The sequence below is a fragment of the Lissotriton vulgaris genome, chromosome 3_1 (genome assembly GCF_964263255.1).
Source record: "Lissotriton vulgaris chromosome 3_1, aLisVul1.2, whole genome shotgun sequence".
NCBI classification, from domain to species: domain Eukaryota; kingdom Metazoa; phylum Chordata; class Amphibia; order Caudata; family Salamandridae; genus Lissotriton; species Lissotriton vulgaris.
The window spans coordinates 347704434-347725971 of NC_141689.1; the positions used below are offsets into that span (position 1 = coordinate 347704434).

The 21538-nt window shown below is 48.8% G+C and overlaps 1 protein-coding gene across 2 annotated transcripts in view; it reads right to left on the reverse strand.

Annotated features, from left to right (window-relative positions):
- The window catches only part of LIFR (LIF receptor subunit alpha), a 611573-nt gene that overhangs the window by 128276 nt on the left and 461759 nt on the right, over positions 1-21538 (reverse strand). For both annotated transcript variants that reach the window (XM_086960553.1, XM_086960554.1), the window contains exon 12: positions 9771-9936. In XM_086960553.1, coding sequence (XP_086816679.1) covers positions 9771-9936 — 166 coding nt within the window. The remainder of the gene's footprint in view (positions 1-9770; positions 9937-21538) is intronic.

Here is a 21538-nt window from a genome sequence, read left to right on the forward strand (position 1 = left end):
GTGCTACAGGAGATGGCATATAGGACCGCTTAGAATTTATTATGGATTTCATTTAAAGAAGAATGTTTCCATTTTACATGAATACAGAACACACTATTTAACTATGAAAGTACCTCTCACAGTAGAAAATGTATGCATTATTTACGTTTAGCCCGAACTTTTAATTATCCTATATCGTTTAAGTTGCTTTATACATTTATATAATTGTAGTATATCCACACCTTTCAGTTGAATTTACAATAATATACCGGAGACTTTTTATTTCAAACTAAAGCATAGGTCAGTTCCAGTATTATTGACAGATGTGCTGATCAAGGTATCTTAATCAGCCTGATCTCTGTTCTCATTCCTATATTCAGTTTAAATAACTTTCAAGGTATTACTCCATCTGACAAGCCTCTCACACTTCAGGTATGTAAGTGTTTGGAAACGGTTAAGCGTTGTCATCTAGTTCATTGGCTCTCAAAGTGCGGCACTCATGTCCCCTTCAGGCATCAGACTGACCAATAATACAGCTCTCAACCTATCTCAGACGGTGGGTTAGGACTTGGATAGGGCTGAATGTCCAGGGGGGTGCTGGCTCCAAGCTGCACTATGGTCCAACATGTTTCTTTTAAAGCTGCAAGACAGAATGCTGCTACCTCAGGCTTTCGGATTGAGAGCAATCAACAAGGTTACAATACTTAAAACTTTTTAAACACTGACATAGTGTGGGAGCGCTCTCAATGGCTAATACTTAATTACAGTTTGAAGAAAGGTGAGTAGATAGGTATACATTGCACTTTTGAAGGTTGCTGTGTAACAGTCGCGCCATAGTGGCCATTGTCACTCTGGCATCTTCCCAGTGGGCGGCAGGCTAGGCGGCTGCTTTCAGAGTAGAGGGGCTGCCATCACCCAGCCACGAGAGTCCAGAAACCCTTTCTTGTTGGGCCCTTCTGCATGTGGAGCTTGGTTCAGCAGTTTTGCCAGCACTGGTTAGGGTTTCCAGTCCAGCTCCGTGGATAGCATTCCATATAATTCTCTAAATGAAGAAGATGAAATTCCACCTTTTACCATGTTTTTAATATGGAGGTTGAGATGGAGTCTGATGCCCAATACTAAATAAAATACCCAGCAAGATGGATATGCAAGAGGCATTTAAGTTGGTGTAACGCTTTAAACCACCTGCAGGAATGAGACCAGAAATGAGGCTGAATGAGATTAAGGGCATCATTTCGAGGTTGGTGGACAGGACACTCTGTCAAAATGTGGCAGGTATTCTTTCCACTATGTTATGAGTGCCATAGGCTATATTGCACTTGTAAACGGTGGATGAGGCATTAGTAGCCCATTCTCCAAACTTTAAATACGGCCCTAAGACTTTTCAAGGTCAGCAGAATAGAGCAAGGCGGTAATGAGCTAAACTCAGGAGGCAAGGCAAACTTGGCCGCAGCTGCATGCGAGTGGAGGCCCAGCGGTGACAAGGGAAACCAGTGTGCCGGAGGCCGCCACTGTGTTTGTGCACCATGCCACCTATCCCTAGCCTCCCTCTCACAACATTGTGTCGACAACACTTGATAGAAATCAGATGCAACACACTGCAGATGTAGAAGATGGGCACCATCAAATGAGGAGATCCTGTAGATGGAGACAAAATTGGATCTATTTTGCACTAAATTGAGATATTGAGGACTGGAAGTGAGATCTAACCAGAAACATTTGCATATTAGACCTGTTGGAATCCAGTGACAAGAAAATTCAGAGAAATCTGTGGAGCTACGCCTTTCAGAGATTTCAGTAGAGACAACCTCTCCCCAGTGTTTGTTGCGCAGAGGACACACAGATCATTGGACGGTAAGACCCTTACCCCTTTACCTGGTGCTCCAATACGACCTGTTATCATTTGACTGCAAAACTACTGTGAAAGAGACATGGTCCTGAAGATGACAAGAGGCAAAGAGAAGCCAACATCAATGTGCTTAATTTTCCTTCTACCTTGACTTTACAGCTACTTTGCAGGAAGCAAAAGAGACCTTAGGAGACATCAAGAAGCTACACTCTTGTGATGTACAGCATGAACTGCTTTATCTAGCCGACAGTGGCGGTTTTACCGTTAGGGCGTTGCCCCACTAATAATTATTGGTCAATTAATTTATTGAGCGTGCTGCTTTAAATGAACACACTTTCAATGTTAAAATTATTAATTTAAAGCGGCGCCCCGTCGCGCGGCGGCGTCACATCACGTGACATTACCGGCAGTCTGTCTGTCAAGTCCCATAAGCTTTGTTGTTGGCAATAATGTTGCCAATGCACAATATTTGCGGCTGTGCGCACTGCGCATGTTGGGTTTGACCGGTTGCCTTTTTGTAGCCAGGAACCCAGCATGCGCACAGCGGCTGTTGGAAAGCAAGCACAGGGTGACTGGTGGTTTAGCCCAAAACCACAGACCCCTAGTGGTTACAAAATGAGCAGCGAGTTTGCCTGCTAACTCCAATCCGGACGCTGCTCTCTTCAGAGAGCATCTCTCCTCCGAAGAGAGCAGCATCAGGATTGGCTACTGTTGCTGCCTCCTGACCTGTATGTAATCAGTCTGCCTGTTTGTTTGGTTGCCAGTCTAGTCTTGACTTGGAGAGGCACCGCGTCCGTGGTGGTGGGAGGGTCCGCCCAGCTTCCAACGTAGCAATGTCCAATCACTGTTATGGCTTATTTTTAAGCCATGCAGTGATTGGTCATTGTGCCGTTGCTGCGCACATCGGGCTGGCCAGTCACCCTTCCTTCTCCTCTCTGCACGAGAGCACGTGCAGTCGACTCGAGATCTTTCTCTGTGTGACTGTCAGTAACAACGACGCATAGAACAACTTAGAAGAAGTCAGAACTCCAAAGAGTGAGTGACTGTGAGCACTGAGCTGCTTAGCACAAGGTTTGTGTATTTTATTGTGTCTGAGTCGAATTCCCGTCACTCGTGTCACACCACACAACCCCGGCCCGACATGTTTGTATTGAAATCACAACACCATGATTCATGGTGTTCCATGTTGATGTTTGTTTCCAGCCCCTTCCCGCCACCTGTAGTGTCTGATGTCGTCATTGTTTTTTGTGGCGCACAACCCGGGCTCCGTCCAACAGGCTTCTGTGGAAAGAGACATTATGTTCCTTTCTGGCTCCCTCCACTGTCCGATGCTTGTGTGGCCCTTTACCTGCACAACCCCGGCTCGTCATGTTTGTGACGAAAGCGACACCACGCCACCATGTTTCCTTCCAGCTCACCCTACCTCTAGTCTCTAGTATCAGTAGTACAGTGTCAGTGAGTTTGTGTATAATTGCTTAAGCTTTGCACCGTCGGCATCAAATACGATCTTCGCAGCCACCCCTGCTGCGATGTCTGTACCGCTTGCTCTCACAGTCTGTGAGTACTGTATGTGACTGTTTGGTGTGTTTGCTAATAGCAAACACACCAAACAGTCACATACAGTACCCACAGACTGTGAGAGCAAACGGAAATTGCTAAGTTCTGCAATGTCCCTGTCTCCGTGGGTGCTGCTTATCTGCATGTGTACCTTCTTGCGTGCTTCTGCTCCGAGACAACCGCTGTGCGCCTACTTGTATGTCTGGACTCTGCTAGGTGATTGCTTTGCTTTTGCGTCTGCTCTGCGGTGTTCATTTGTGTATATTCAGTGGCTAGGGCTACTTCTGTGTGTCAGCTTCACTGGACAGTGACTGCCTTGCTTTCTTCCTCATAGTCGTAAATATTTTATTTTTCATTACATCCCTCTAATCTTGTAGGCTCTTGATCAAAAGGGTAAATGTGAAACCACAACTCCTGCAGCCTTGGAGCTGTTGGTGAAATACCAGGACCTGCATTAGATCACCCTCATACCTCCTTGCACATGACATGACCACTGTGTCCCCCCTACATTCCCCCTCGGCCCCCCTCCACTACACACACACACCAAGCAGTACTCCTATGGCCTTAACTTTTCTCGGTCTACTACGTGGGCCACACATTAGGCAGGCTGTCTTCTTATTTCCAGTCTCATTGTGTAGGTCCCAGTTCCTTTCAGACTAAAAGGGAGGGGAGAAAAAGTAGGATGAAGAGGCTAAGAGACAGATGGAGGGCTTGTGTGTTGGCCCAGAGGAAACACAAGTCACGTTATTGAATTGTCAAATAAATGCATGGGCCACAATATTGTGTGCATGCAGAATATGCTCTGTCGGTGTGATGGTGCCCATCAGCCCGCCTCTGGCAAAATGCTGACCCACGCATGTTGGTTGCAAAATTCTGGCACATTTTGGGAATCCATGGCTTGACATTGGCCACCACTTACAAAATGCTTGCCCACTGACCCTCGAACATTGCAAACTCACGTTAGATGCATCATGCATCAAAGAACAGGAGAAGCTCTGAACCTCGGTGGCCTTTCCTGTGCCAAAATTACCCGAAGTATATTATTTAAAAAAAAATAACACAGAAGTGTGCGCAGCTCGCTACGGGGCAATATGATTGTCATTTTACGCCTCACCACTTTCAAATGTCACCAGCCGCCACTGCTAGCCTAGCTACGTACCACTTTCAAATGTCACCAGCCGCCACTGCTAGCCTAGCTACGTATACTTAGGGCAAAAAAGACTACTAACGTTTTTAAAAGAATATAACAAGTCAAAAGGAGATGCTAAGAAAGATAAAACTGTGTAGTCAACTGCTTCTCACAGTGATTTCTTGGCCTCTGGCAACAGCAACTAAGTAAGCTCCTTAGTCAATAAAGATATAAATAAATATTCTCTACCTGCTGTCTCTGTTTGATATCAACTGATTACTTATGACACCCGTGGTTCGACAATTAGTGCTACCATAGGGGCTCGCCAAGAGATACATAAAATACTTACAGATAAGGAGGCACTGATGACCGAGTTAGAACCAGCCGTAATAACAGATGACGAGAAACGGGACTCTCTCCAGGAGACCCGTATTAGACATGCAGAGACCCTGGAAACACTTAGAGCATATACGCAACTGAAACACATGGATGCTGACAAATCCTGTACGTTGCTGGCCCGGATATTGAGGAATAATATCCTAATGATCACCTGCATTCGTTCACCACAGAGGGGACTGATTCACACTCAAAGTGAGATTAATGACGCATTTTGTAATTATATCACTACCCTATATGCGGCACCACAGCACATGGACAATGGTCTCATGGAGGCCTTCTTTGATGGCCTGCGGTTCCCCAAGATCGCAGAGGCCATGCGAAAAAACCTTATCGATCCCATCACCCATCAGGAAGTAAAAACAACGATAAAGGGCCTTTACCATAGTAAAACTCCGGGACTAGACAGTCTACCTGTGGAATTTTATGCGACGTATTCGGTTGTCTTGGCACCTAAATTAACGGAACTATATAAGACAGCTTGGAAGATTGGTAGATTGCCACAATCCACGATGCAAACTATGGTGGTGGCACTCCCCAAATCAAGGCGAGATGTCACAGAGATGTCTAACTATAGGCCACTATCGTTACTGGCCACCGAATACAAAATTCTCAGTAAGGCCCTAGCAAACAGACTGGCCCCGGTTCTCCCCACTCTTATACACAGTGACCAATGTGGGGTTCTCCCTGCGCGTAGCACCTCACTCAATACTAGGAGACTTCATCATGAAATGAGGTCTATTCCCAACTAATATGTCAGGGCGGCATGTCTAGCGTTAGATCTACGTCAGGCATTTGACTCCAAAACATGGGAGTACATGTTCACAGCCCTGTTGCGTTTTGGTCTCCCTCTGGATTTCTTGCAGTGGGTGCGCCTACTCTATACTGACCCTACAGCACGGGCACGTACCGGGAGGTATATATCTATGGAATACGCAATACACAGAGGCACTAGGCAGGGGTGCCCACTCTCCCCGCTCCTGTTTATGCTTGCGGTGGAACCGCGGGCTATAGCCTTGAGGCGGTCATCTGAAGTTTTGGGTATTCCCATACTGAATGATACACACCTTATCTCAATCAATGCAGAAGACATCCTCATATATTTGCGAGACCTAGAGGGCGAGGCGAACCCGCTCCCTATAATATTCTCCACCTTCAAGACTATATCGGGGTTGGCTATTAACGCCGGGAAGTCCCATGCCTTTTATTTCCAAGAATGTCTTCGTCCAGAAATAATACAGTTCGGTACTTATCAGATACCGGTAGCACAGGATACCTTTAAGTACTTGGGTATCCACGTCTATAGGACTCCTGCGGACCAACTAGAAGGCAACTTGATGAAGGCCATCACCTCGTTACGCCCTAGTATTTCCTTCTGGACATCCCTGCCACTGTCCGTGATGGGGAGGATAGCCATCTCCTAGATTATACTTTTTAGTAAATTTGCCCCTGGTGGTGCCTCAATCTACATTTCGCTTATTAGACACACTCTTGATAGAACTTATATGCGGCGGTGGGAGGGTCTCAAGAAATTGCAGGTAAAATCAAACAGGGGAGGGCTGGGAGTCCCTGATTTCCTAGCATATTATTATGCTTCCCAATTGCAATGGTTGTCTTTCTGGACAGCAGGCAGGAACTTGCAAGAAATAAACTATGCTACGAAGGATCTGGAAAGGGGTACACTATATAGTATGCTGCTTCCGTGGGCGAAAGTGCCTTCGGAAGGGCCACCGCTACTGCGAACGGCACTGCAATGCTGGATAAAAGCACTGCAGTACACATCGGATGCGATCCCCTACGCGTCCAATATCCCACTATTGGGGCTGCCATTGGCGGGGGTCTCACGATGGCTAGGTTGCAGGCTTGAGAGGCCGCGTGAGTAGCGGAGGTGGGCTCCTTCTTCGGCAATGGAGTGCTTATGGATCATGGCACATTTGTAAGGACGACTGGGGCTTCCGAACACCTTTATCTACTGCGCGCAATGATAGTACATTACATCAAGACCACATGGGCACCCCAGCGTAATGAGCCTCCACAGCATGACACGGTGCATCTGCTTTATTACACGGGGAGAGGTGGCCACCTAGTTAAATGGCTATATACCGGCATCCGATCGCAGGCCTTTATCAGCCTTACAGACCTATGTGGGAAATGGGCAGACACTACGGATATGGGAATTACTGATAGGGCCTGGGAGGGCATTTTGGAACATCCCAACCGGGTCTCCCTGAATGCAAAACTTTAGTTTATACAGTATATGTTACTACATAGAGCATATCTAACCCCGAAACGGATACACTGCATGTTCCCAGAAACCCAGAGCCATGCCCAAGATGTGGGGAGGAGGAGGCCGGTTTTGTACATATGCTATGGGCTTGCCCACGTCTCAAAGATTACTGGGAACACATTTGCAATGTACACGGGGACATCACACACCTTCCAATGTCAGACAACATATTGGAGTGCTTATTGGGTCTACGCAGGCGCACCAAAGCCCAGAAGGTACAGTTGAGATTTCTAGACCTAGCGCTTACACTGGCAATCAGGGCAATTACTATGAGATGGAAATCTCCAAGGAGCCCCAACTACATATATGGAGAGAGGAGATACTCAGATGGGGTAACGCGGAAAGCGCCGCACTTAGGAGAGAGGAGCCAAGGGGTTTGCGGAGGCGTCCCATCTCCATGGACTGGGCTGTTATGTTAGAAGACTTCACGCAATTGGATTTCCCACTTTCCTTTCTTGATTCACTACCCTGAGCCACTATGTCACTCATCACATCACCAGAGAAAATCAGAGTAGACTATGAGGAAAAGCCCTAGTACACTGAAGATATAGGTTGACACTCATGATACCGTATGAATGTAAAACTGTATAGACGACAACACACTGACAGACCAGGAAGGGGGGGGAGGGAGAGGGAAGGGGTAGTTAACAGATTAGGGGTAAGAAAATACAAATTTCTGTCATGACACGTTAATGACATTAGTCGTTAATATGGATATGGATGAGTCCACAGGAGTATTTACTGCATTATACGTATAATGTTGAAGAACTGATGGATACAAAGATTGCAGTAAATACACTGATTTAAAGTGAATGATGGGTCATGTTACACCACAACGAAAAAAGTAAAATTCTAAGAACGTTTATTATGATGTAATGCACCCTGAATAAAGGCTCAATAAAGTTTGTAAAAAAAAAAAAAGATTACTTAGGACACTAATATATTCTACAGTGCAAGCTATGAACATAAAGTAAATAATGTTCAGCATTGATGCGGACTGTGGGGTGGGATTTTTCCATTCTGAGCCCCAATGTGTATACCACAAGTTTCAGACAGCAAATCCATGGGGCCTGGGACATTAGTTAGAATGTTCTTCGAAGCCACTGGTTATGGGTAGGTGAGGCATAGCAAGAGACTACTTTGAGTCACAGACAACCAGATTACACCATGATGTGGAGTTTGTGATTCATATTGCCAGAATGACATCACAAACCTTACACATATTCATTGCAATACTGTATCAAATATATCATCTGCTGTCTCCGTGTTCCTTGACAACAAGCAGGCATTGGATTCTTTAGGGTATAAATGAAGAAACAAATGGATGAGAAACTATATGCTCTTACTTTTTGCCAAGCATTCGGAGACAAACCTACCAGAGATTTAAAAGGGGGTGTGGTTTAGCTTCTACTCCGGTAGTAAGATAAACTGAGGGAAATTGGGAGTGTATGAGATCAGCTGTCTTAATGTACAAGTTCTGCTGGAGCAAAAAGCCTGCAAGTCAACTTTGAATAAATAAATATTAATAGCTCCAAAAAAATTGTAACCAAAGACACTATGGGCCGGCATGGAAAGGTTATCTATGAAAGTAGATAGATGGATCCACTTATCGACATGTAAGTGCGCAAGATAAACTCAATTCAAATTAAGATTTTGACCTAAATTCTTTTATATTTTCACTAATAATTTTATACTTTTGCCTCAATTCTTCTTTGCTAATATTCAAACTTTGCTTTCACAATTGATTTAGGCAAGAAAGCAACCCAAGTTTAGATGCCATGTCATGACACTGCCATACGAAAAATGTTTTTTTAGGACTTCATTTGGAATCTTATTTCTTTGTCACTGGGGCACATAATGCTGCATACGGGTTCTATCCACTGCTTTTCATTCCGCATACAGTGATGGAAACTGACCTCAGAGCAAAAGGCACACCACATTATCCAGTCCAATGTCCTATCCATAGAACCATTCAGATACTACTACTGATAAAACATGGTTTACACGATGGAAACAGGCAGGCTACTCACAGGTGTTTTATCCATTGATCGCCCTTTAAAACAACCATAATATCTGTCTCTCAGTTGAACGTTCAGTTAGAGACCTACTAAGTTGTATAGAGTGGACTTGTTTAGAGTGTCTGCACATACATTTTAAAAAATACGTCATTTGAACAATTTAAAGAAAGGTGTATTTACCAGACCCTTAGTTAATTTTAGGGGTGTTATCAAAACACAATGCACCTTTTTAACCAATGATAGTTGTTGCCACTGTAATACATGTGGAGAACTACAGGCATTAACTCTTCCACTTTAAATTCTTACAAAGATGCCAGCAATGGGACATACGTTTGACTCTGCGTGGATCATTCATGATGGAGATATAGGACTCCATTTGCAGATTCATTCGTACGACCTGGGTTTCTGAAGCATTCCGCAGTACTCGCAGAGAGGATTGCAAACACGTTCAGTACTGCATATTATTTACGTAAATTGCTTTCATTGTTTAGGCCTCATCATGGAAGTGTTTGTGAAATAGACTTTAAGTGAAATGTAATACCAAAGAGAACTTACGTGCTTCAGGTGTGGTATGCGTCTTTTCAGAACTCCAAACGCTCCACTTCCAGAAGTGCTCCAAGGCGGCACACCTCACGCGAAAGGTGTAAGTGTTAAACGGATGTAGGTTATCCACAGATGCACTGTACAAGGAGTTGTAGTGTCCAATCAGTGTGACATTGCTCTATTGAAAATAAGAATACACATAGATTAGTTATTTACCAAGGCTCTAAAGAGCAAAAGCTAATGTTACTGCAGGAAAATGAACTCTAAAGAAGCTGGTGGGAAATGCTTAAACCTCTTACACAGTGCACATGACTCTACAGCAAGTGTAATAGGCTGTTAATTGTCTGGTGTTGGGGTGGAGCCATGACTCACACAGCCCCTTAGCAACACTTATAAATGCAACAGATTACGCTCATCGGATCGCATATATCGTTTATTGCGCGCTTTTTGCATGTGCAAAAGTTACAAAAAAAGCTACTGAGGTAGTACCAGAGCGTGTGGAGATTAATCCGTGCACTGAGATAAAGTCTCATTAAATTAAAGTGATCGTAGCATGGAGTATATGACTTAGCAGGCAGTGATTTCTTTAGTAAGACTTAAGCAGTGGTAATAATGTAGACATTGACCCCTGCACTGCAGTGACAGCTGACCTACATTCATTTTCATTGTGTTACATGCTATATTTATAGATTTTGTTTAACAAGTTATGTTCTCTTTTGAAACATGTGCCAAGTAATCAGTTCAGCTAATCGCAGAAGGATTGGCACACCCTTGAAAAACCAAAGGTGAGAAACAGCACCAGTAGGAAAAGTGCCAAGCACTGTGGCACTGAAAGCCAGAGCAGGGAAAGAGCAGAGCACCGATCTGAGGAGCAACCTTGCAAAGCTAAGGCGACATCCTCCCTGGAGGCAGAGAAGACATGTGAAAAACATCATAGCAGACAAAAGAGAGTCTGCAATCACAATTTACAACAGTGAAGGGCAACAATTCTGGAACAGATGAGTAACAGCAACTCACCCCAAGACAACACCATCAAGGAGGGTTGTATCCCCTGGAAGGAGCTGAAGGCTGAGGTACAGCCATAAGACCCAGACTGCAGAGGAGGCAGAAACCACAAGCAATTAAAAGGGAAGAAAAGTAAAAGTAAGTCCTCACACGGGAAGACCAGGGTTTAGGGATGCAGAAGAGCACATGAATCAACCTTCCCAGTACCAGTAAGGAAAGGGTGGAACAATTAAACAGAACAAAGGCTCCTGCCAGGGAGAAGTGAAGAGGATACTCGCAGAAGACAAGCCACCCGGAGGGAAGCGAGTGCAGTAAACCAAGCTGAAGGCCATCACAGAACAGGGAGGAAGGGCGGGTCATGAAGAAATCTGCAGCTAGAATTTTGTCTACCAGATACATCGTTACCGAAGGTAAGTAACTTTACATCTGATAGAGACTACTAGCTGCTGATTCCTTAATGTAGAATAGATACCAGAGCCATACCCAGGGGGGAGGAGGGCCTGCGAGTGAACCTCCCTAGCTTGGAAGAAACACAGAGCTCCAACAGGGAATGTGTCATGGGGACAGGAAGGGCGGCCCAGCCCCCACCAAGCAGAAGTAAGCAAGAACAAGGCGAAGGGAAGGCCAGGATACCCCAAACCTATCCAAGGTACAAGGGACATCCGCCAGAAACCCCCGGAGGGACAGACAGCGCCAGAGGAGTACCAAGGAAGAAAATAACCACCCCAAACTCCAATGAGAAGAGGCAGAAACGGAGGCAGAGCCCGCTGCAGGAGAACACACACATAGCGAAGGGGACAGCCGAACAGGCATAAGCCTTAGACAGCGAACAAGGCAGGAACGGCCCCACCGCCAAGAAGCGCAGGCATGAGAAGAAAGACACAGTCGCGCAAAGCTTCAGCAGAACAAGAGGCAGGAGCACAAGGGTACACAGCAAGGCCCATGGAGGCTGACCACAATGATCAGGCATGCGCAGCCTGCAGCTGGAAAATACCATGAGACAGTGCGCCCAGAACAAGCCAAGCGCAAGATGAAGGCAGAGGCCAAGGAGATCCAGAACAAACCCCAAAGGAGGACCATTCCAAAGACACAAGCCGATCCACAAAAGAAGTGGAACAAGCCAGAAGAGAAAGAGGAGAAATATGTAGGACGGACCTAAGACGTCAACCAAAACACAGGAGAGACAAGGAGAATCCTAGTCCCCCGGAACACAAGACAGAGGGCCAGGCTGAAACGCTGGACAGGAAGGCAGAAACACCACGACACGATGCTGTAGACTGCATGCCAAAGCCGGACTAGCGATGTAGCGGATACTGAGAGTGACAGAAGCAGGAGCAGCGCCAGCTGCGCCAAGGCAAAAGACAAAAAAGACCGCACCAGTGGAATACCGTGATGCCAGGAAAGGCGAGGAACCCACAAAAGGGTGTCCACATCCTCCCAGCATAGGGCAGCGCTACACAATAGCTACAAGTACCCCACTAAGGGTATTACACGTCCCAAAGAAAAAATGGGAACACCTCTTAGGGAAAAAATCCTGCAGGACAAGAACATAAGGGATCTGCGGGCAGTACCACAGACGGCTTACTAATTAGTCAAAAAAATACACAGATGGCCCAACCCGAGGACCTATACGGGTTTACCAATAGCCAAAAAAACACACCACAAAGCCAAAGGGCTGTACCAGCAGCCAACAGTACAGAGGGGCCAACTTAAGGACCCTGAAGGCACTTCAAACCACACAGAACACACAGACGGGTCAACCGAAACACTAGACCCAAGAAAAAAGGTGGGATAACGCCTCAGATAAAGCACCGGAGGACCTACAAGCCAAGCTTACGGAGGGGGAGAAGGATGGAGCCCCGCAAGGATATTGAATGGCAGAGTCCACATGGGTGTAAAACAAAAGAACCCCATCAAAGGGCAGATCAACCAGACGGTCCCCAATATTCTCTGGAAAAACAGCATCCCGCAACCAAGAATGGCGACGGAGAGCCACATAACATGCCATAGCGTGGCCAAGAGCACAAGTTTCAGACAGCAAATCCATGGGGCGTGGGACATTTGTTAGAATGTTCTTCGAAGCCACTGGTTGTGGGTAGGTGAGGCATAGCAAGAGACTACTTTTGAGTCACAGATCAAGATCTTGATCTTTGATATTGGCTGTATCATGTGCACTTGGACCTGTGCTGCGAACATGTCCTCGTTTGAAAATTGAAGAATATGAGAATAAAAACCACTGACAGAAATTGAACTTCATTTGAACAATTTTCTTTGAATTTATGATTGAAAACTTTATTGAGATATAATACGGACACTGTGAAGGCACTGTGAATGCTCAGGGATTCCGATAGAATTATAGTTTTAGCAATTGCTTGCAATTGCAAATTAGCAGCATAGGGTGGTGGCTCTTTTGGGATCCCTAGGAGCAACTTTCTGATATCTAACCATATAAAAATACCCATCCATCAGACTTGCACAATATATACCTCACTACCCAAAACACAGAAACTAAGTGAGACAGAAGGGACTCCACAGAATCCCACAAGCTGAATGGAGCCCTGGCCAACACACAAAGTGTGTTGAGTGCTCGCAAAGTGGCACTAGAGGAAGCAAAGATGTTAAACCCCCATGAATCCAACCACCGGGCCTCCAGTGACGGAGGAAACACCACCAAAGGCAAGGAAGGAAAAGTAGTCTGCAGAAGAGGGCCTGGGTAGAAGGGTGGAAAGAAAGGCAGACTGGATTGTGCGGAGCAGGACGGTAGCAGTGTAGGACTGGCTGAGGCACCGGACCACCCGTGGCAGGACGACCCCAGGCCCCCAGAAGAGAATTGTGAAGCAAAGCTCTGAATGGAAGAAGCAGCTCCCGTCCACCAGAGCCCTGGTGGAGAACCTCCAACAAATGGTCAGTAGGGAATGGGTTGACGGAGTCGACCGGACAAAGGCTGCACTTGCCTCCATGAGGTAGAGAGCAATTCCTCCATGAGCTAGGGCTGTAAACTAAGCTTTCTATCCCAGAGACCAGCTGGAGGAAGAAACGGCCAGCCCCTGAATGGTGGAATATCCACGGACGAGTGGGGGGGCCTCAGGAGCCTCCTCCGGGGAAGGTGGAGAGTATGCAGAGCAACCAACAGCGAGTTGCGGAAGAGAGGGTCCGGGGGCTGTGGCAGCGGAGACGGCGAAGAGCCCTCCCTGGAAGACGCCGGGAAAAAAGCAACGACGCGGCGTCCCGTCTCCGGAGAAGAGGAGACAAGGAGCTGACAAGCCTCCGCAGAGGAGGGGACCTTGCAGGAACGAGTCGATAACTCTACGCTGGCACGGCGCCATGGAGTCCACCGCAGGCGCCGGTGAAATGACGATTGGCGGCAGAGCGGTCATCTGGGGTGCCGAGTCGACCTCCACCACCACTTGGGGCCTAGGAGAATGGGGCGGGGTTGGAACCGGGGCGGCTAAAGAAAGGCACCGACTCTACCTCCGACGAGGCAGCCGCCTGCGTGGAGGGCTGAGGGGGACCTGGGGAGGCACCCTGGATCCTAGCCACCACCTGCAGCGCCGCCAGGGCCGGGGAGGAAAGCCGCCTGCCCAGAGGACCGAGGGGGACTCAGACGAACCGCGAGTCCCTAAGACCTCCTGCGACACCACAGGGACCCCCTCGGGGATTTGCAGCAAGGCAGAGACGGCGTGGGTCAAAGTGGGGAACCCCACAGGGCTGCACCTCGATGACAACACACCCCCAAAACCTGAAGCCGAACTAGTTGGCGCCGGGACTCCGCAGAAGGTTCGCACATGGTAAGGGACCTGCGGACGTCTCAGGAAGAGGAGGAGGGGATAAAGAAGCTTGCAGAGCGGTAGCGTAGGCTTCCATTTGGGCCCTAGTCACCCGACACCAGGAAACGGCGGGTAGGGTGGTGACGAGTGAGGAGAACCCACGCCCTCTGCAGAACGGGGACCAGGCCTCTGCGACAAGCTGTAAGACTTACCGGTGGGTGAGCGACGCCGATAGGGCCTCGGGGAAGGACAATGCCATAGTCTGAATCGGCGGTTTCTGGACCCTTCCAAGATAGGGGACGGACGCAGTGACGAGACCAATCTGGACAATTGGACCGAAACAAGTTTCATCCAGCGCTCCCGCCGGGACTTTGGCTGCAAATGCTGGCAAGCGTTGCAGTCAGTAGAATCATGGTGCTCGCTCAAACACCACTCCCAAATAGGGTGAGGGTCCGCTGCTGACATCTGAGTATAAGAAGTACACGTCTTGAAGCCCGATGGCATTCGCACACTGTTCCTGAACGCAAAAGCGTGAAAAGAAAGCCTGAAAACACGCAGCGAGCCGGGGTGGGGCTTATGTGACCTCGCTGATGTCACACCCGCGGGCGACGTCAGGGCCGACTCACGTGGTACCGCCCCCGGCGAGCAGAGCTGCTGTGGCAAAGAAAATTTGCCGGATCCAGTCTCACCCCTGGGGATAATTCTACGTTAAGGAATCTGCGGCTAGTAGTCTCTATTCATATTTTTTAACGTTTTACTGTAAATTCTATGGCAGAAGAAAGTCAGATAGTCTGTCATTGGATCGAGAATGATTGTTTCTGATGCCCAAGATGTTAAAAAGTGATCCTCTCAACAGGTTGTAGGGCTGACCTAGTGCTTGGAAACATCATAGTACTGGCTTGTGTAACTTGACTCAGAACTGGTGTCAGAGCAAACAAACAGCCATGGCTGAGTGTATCCACAAAATTCCAAATGATCTACTCGAGAGCATCACTTGACCAATGTGTCCATCACACCAATGCTTATTTGCTCTAGCAATGCGGGTGAAGGTGGTGAGGAATACCTACAAAGCAACCAAGAAGTAAAATGAGCAGCACCTCAATGCACAAGTTACTGCTTGTGTAACGATATATCAGTAAGAGACATTAGTTAGTGATAGATTCCTTACCTTAGAATATCCCCAGGCTTCAGATTGGATCCGGAAAGTTTTTCGTCAGCAGTATCCCTGCGCGTCGGTAGGTGGCGACATGTGGCTCCGCGTCTGTCGCTGGTGTCGTAGAGCTGAGATGACGTCACGGAGACTACTTAGGCGCCACCCATGCGCACTGACATCAGTTCTGTACACGACTTTCCACGCCAGGAACGCAGAGCCATGCAAGAAACTGACCACTGGTGCCATGAAACTAAGGCCCTGAAAGGGATGACCTTAACCCTAGAAATCAGTTCGCAGAACAGGCAGGATGGGCGGGGCGGTAAGGAATCTATCACTAACTAATGTCTCTTACAGATATATTGCTACACAAGTAGTAACTTGTGCATCTGAAAGAGACACGTTAGTGATAGATACCTTACCTTAGAATAGATACCCCAGCAATACCAACCCCGGTGGTGGGTCTGCGAACAAGATTACACCAGAAAGTCATGGAGAACAGAACAGCCAAAGAAGCCGTCTCTTCGAACTGGACTGTCAAGGCAGTAATGCTTGGTAAATGTGTGCAGCGAAGCCCATGTAGCTGCCTGACAAATGTCCTGCAAGGGAACGCTGCATCCCAAGGAAGTAGTGGCTGTGGTTGCCCTGGTAGAATGGCCACACAGCCCCACAGGAGGCTCCTTCTTTGCCAAAGAGTAACATGCTTTGATGCACAGAACACCCCACCGCGAGGTGGCCCATTTGTGCACGGCCCGACCATTTTTGGCGCCCACGTAGCCAACAAAGAGCTGGCCATCCACCCGGAACTGTTGTGTGCGTTTCAGATAGAACAAGAGCCCACGTTTTGGGTCCAGGCGGTGGAGCCTCTCTTCCTCTTTTAAAGGATGTGGAGGAGGAAAGAAGGTGGGCAAAGTGATGGGCTGGCCGATGTGGAAGGAAGTGACAACCTTTGACAAGAAAGAACCACCGTGTCCTGATGAACAGAAAGGAAAGGAGGTTTAGAAGAAAGAGCCTGCAGCTCACTCACTCTGCTGGTAGAGGTGATAGCTACCAGGAAAGCTGTCTTGAGAGTAAGAAGACTCAAAGGACAGTTATGAAGGGACTGGAACGGAGCGCACATTAGATATGTCAAGACAAGGTTTAAGTCCCATTGAGGCATAATGAACGGCACAGGAGGAAATGTGTGTGTAATGCCTTTCAGGAAACGGTTAACAACCGGAGACTTAAAAAGAGAAGGCTTGTCTGGAAGCCGTAGAAAGGCAGAGATGGCCAAAAGATAACGTTTTATAGTGCCCACAGCAGAGCCCTGCTGGGCCAAGGATAGTAGGTACAGAAGTACCTCAGAAAGAGGGGCAGAAAGGGGATCCACAGACTTTGCTGTGCACCATGTCACAAACTTGTTCCACCTGCAGGCGTATACCGTCTTAGTGGAGGGACGCCTGGCTGCCAGAATGGCATCACAGACTTCGGGAGGAAGATCGAAAGCTGTCAACTGTCGGCGCTCAATCTCCACGCATGGAGGTGGACGCTGGACAGGTTCGGGTGGAGGACCGTCCTCTGCTGCTGCGAAAGAGGATTCTCCCGAAGAGGCGGTCGGATCGGGGGATCGATCGCCATGTTGAGTAGCTTGGGATACCAGTATCTTCGTGCCCAATCCGTAGCCACAAGAATGACTTGGGCCTGGTCGCTCCGAACATTCTTCAGCACTCTGGGCAGAAGTGGTTTAGGCGGAAAGGCGTACAATAATCCACAACTCCACTAGCGATGAAAAGCTTTGCGGAGCAAGTGCCGCCTTGGAAATTCCAACGCGCAGAACTGATGACATTCTGCGTTCTCTTCGGTGGCAAATAGATCTAACCAAGACTCTCCCTACTGATGGAAGAGACCTTGCACCACTTCCGAGTTCAGACGCCATTTGAGATCCATCAAGCACCGGCAGCTGAGTTTGTCCGCCCTGGCGTTCAGTGAACCTGCCAGGTGTTGAACCACCAAGGTAACGCCTTGATGTTCCAGCCATGTCCAGAGGCGCAGAACCTCCTGACAAAGGGTCCGCAACCCCACCCCGCCCTGTTTGTTGCAATACCCACATTCCGGTGGTGTTGTCTGTGAACATCTGCACTACACTTTCCTGGACAGAGGGAAGGAATGCCTTCAGTGCAAGTCGGATCGCCCGAAGCTCCAAAAGGTTGATATGGAGCTGGGACTCCGACTGAGACCAGAGGCCTCTGATCTCCACCTCTCCAAAGTGGCCTCCCGATCCAAGGAGAGATGCATCGGTCACCACTGTGTGCTCCGGTTGGGGAAGGAAAAGGGATCTGCCATTGACCCAATCGCGATTCATGAGCCACCACTGCAATTGTCGTGCAGTGCCCTCCGAGATCTGGACATGATCGGAGAGGTTGCCCTGATGCTGCGCCCACTGGAACTCCAGGTCCCATTGCAGAGCCGGCATATGCCATCTGGCATGTTGCACTAGCAGGAGACCATCAGGCCCAGGAGCCGAAGGGTCATCCTGACTGAAACCCGGGAAAGAGGCTGAAAGATCGGAATCATAACCTAAATATCCTGGACTCGCTGCTTGGGATTATAAACCCGAGACCGCGTCGAATCCAGAACCGCTCCGATGAAGGGGAGCTTCGGAGAGGGACTCAGGTGCGACTTCGCACGTCGATGGAGAACCCCAGCAAATGCAGGAGGTCGGCCGTAGTCTGAAGGTGGGAGACAACTGCCTGGGGCGAGCCCGCCTTCAACAACCAGTCGTCGAGGTAGGGGAAAACTGACACCCCTGACCTGCGCAGGTGAGCTGCGACCACCACCATCACTTTTGTGAACACCGGAGGGGCGCTGGTAAGGCCAAAGGGGAGCACGGCAAACTGAAAATGCTCCTGGCCCACAGTGAACCGCAGGTAACGCCTGTGGGCCGGCAGGAGGGGGAAGTGAAAATATGCGTCCTGCAAGTCCAACGCTACCATCCAGTCTCCAGGGTCGAGGGCAGCCAAGACATGAGCCAGAGTCAACATCTTGAACTTCTCCCTCTGGAGGAAGTGATTGACGTTCCTGAGGTCCAAGATGGGGGCGCAAGCCCCAGTTGTCCTTCTTGGGGACCAGAAAGTAGTGGGAATAACAACCATGTCCTACTTCTGGCCCAGGAACGCGCTCCCTTGGCCATGACTTCCTGTTGGAGAAGCTCAAAGTGATCCCCCGACATGCGGTGGAACTGAGGTGGCATGGCTGGGGGGGTAGTCTCGAAGGGGAGGGAGTAACCCCTCCGGCGAGTTGCAGCACACACCTGTCGGAAGTGACTGAACGCCAGTGGGGGAGGTGATGTCAAAAACTGCAGCCCACTGACGAGGGATGCACCCCAAAACTCAGACTAGGAAGGCTTTGAGGCTAATGCTGCGGGAGCAGAGGTGAAATGACCTGCATGCTGGCTCCCTGTGCCGCCAAAGCGTCCTCCACTACCAAGGCCGCTCTGAGTTCGGTTCTGCGCAGGCACCTGACTAAACGAGCAGGCAGGGGCACCCCTTCCGTGGCCACAAAAGGTAGATGTGGCCGGGCAGGTGGTGAAGAGACCCAAGAACTTGGCCGTAGCCCGAGAGTCCTTGAAATGCTCCAGTGCACTGTCTCCCTTATCTCCAAACAGGTGAGTAGCATCAAAAGGCATGTTCATGAGGGAACTCTGGACATTCCCCGAAAACCCAGTGGACCTAAGCCAGGCATGGTGACGCAGGGCCACTGTGGTGGAGATTGCTCTCCCTAACGAATCGCGGTGTCCAAGCCACACTAAATGGCAAATTTCGCTGCATCTTTTCCTTCAGCCACAGCCTGGGAAAGTACAGCCCGAACCTCTTCCCGACACTGGGGCAGTTTCTGTGCCAGTGTGTCCCACACAGTGTGAGAGTAGCGGCCCAAAAGGCATGCAGTGTTGACTGCCTGCAGCCCCAAGATGGCGAAGGAAAATAACCTCTTGCCGAACTGTTCCAGCTTTTTCGATTCCTTATCCGTCAGACCAGCACTGCTATGCAAAAGGGTCTTCCGAGCCCTCCAAGTCATCCTGCTCCTCCATAGCCCGTAGTACAGGCAGCAGCGGCGGGAGAGGCACAGGGGAAAACAAGTGCTCCAACAGCACCGGGCACGGCGCCGATCCGGCTCCCTGTCCTAATTAGGGTACCAAGCCAGAGCAAAATTGCATGGGAATTCGGGCAAGGGTGGAGGTGGAACAAACGGAAACCATTGCGATGCTTGGGACGGCGCCGCAGGGGGGGCAGGAGCTGCCGGCGAAGGACCTTGCGGCACCAGGGCCGGAGCCGACAGTGGTGCCAACGGCAGAGCCGATGGCAAGCAAGGGCCTCAAAAGGGACCACGGGACCCGAAGGCGCGTTGGCGGGAGCCCTAAGCCTGAAAAGGCAGTTCATCGCAGCAAGAAACTCTTGAACCTAGGCCAGAGTCACCGATGGACCCGGATAAGATGGGAAGGCCACGGGACTCCTAGGCTCCAACGGAGCCGCGGGGGACGAACCCTTGGCCCCCTCGTCCACGTCCGGAGACAGACGGGGGATGTCGGAGATCGAACATGCTTCTTCAGCTTTCTTGTGATGTCTCTTACCCGATTCCGAGGGGGAAGACTTCGACCCAGAGGAGCGATGGTGATGGCTCCGCGGTCGGTCCCTTGAGCGACCCCTGGACCTGGACGGCCTGGCTTCCAGCAGCTTTCGGGACCGCTCCCGCAAGGCCTTCGGAGCCATGGTCAGACAGTCGGAACGTGACCGGGAGTCATGGTCGCGCTCCAGGCAGTAGAGACAGACACCATGGGGGTCGGACACCGACATCGTACTGCGACAGGCCCCGCAGAATTTAAACCCATGCATCCATATGTGGCACCAGGAGTCAAGGACTCAAAAGAAGTAAAGACAAAAAGTCTCAAAAAAGTTAGTCAAAAAGTGACTAGGGTACAAGCTCTAACCGGATCTGCACTTGCTGGCGCGGAAAAAGAAAGTACTGATGTCAACGTTCATGGGTGGCGCCTAAGTAGTGTCCGTGACGTTATCTCAGCGCTTATGGCGCCTGCGACTTACTCGGAGCCGCACGACGCCACCGACCGATGTGCAGGGGTACTGCTGACGAAAATCTTTCCGGATCTAGTCTGACGCCTGGCGATATTTTAGGGTAAGGAATCTATCACTAACGTTTCTCTTTCAGATACATTATACACAATTATGATGCTTTATCTCTTAATAGAAATACAAAATAGAGAAAAAAATGTGTCAACTATATGTGAGGAGCTGTTACAATAAACAAAATCAAACTACACATCTCCTATGGCCAAAAGGATTATTCCAAAGGACAATATGTTCTTGGCTAATATTGTATGCAGATATGAGCAAAAAAAAAAAAAGCAGCAGCATATGTACACCATTGTGTGCCAACCAATACAGCATAGATACTGAAAAACCAAATGTTCTAAATTAACACAAAGAAAAGCTCTTTAGAAAAATAAGGGCATTTGCGGACTGGTGGCACACTACACCTTGGGTGTGCTTGGATGGAGGCGAGTGAGCCTCTGTAGTAATAGACCTAATGTTGGCAACGATGACCAAAGGTGTGCGGTTGTCTTTTTTTGCTGTGCCAGTGTGCTTCATCAAGAGAAAGGTGTAAGAAATAGGACATTTAAGCTAAATAATGTGTATCATTTGTACAGATTGTGATGGAGAACATCAGCTATGGATTCCAGAGTGCAGTGGGGGAGCCTAGGAAAACTTGGTACAGGCCAAGGATACAAAGAAACAGACACGTAAAGCTGTGAACACGAACTTGGAGGCTGAAATGCATTGGTGTTTGAAAGCTGTGGCTGTCTCATC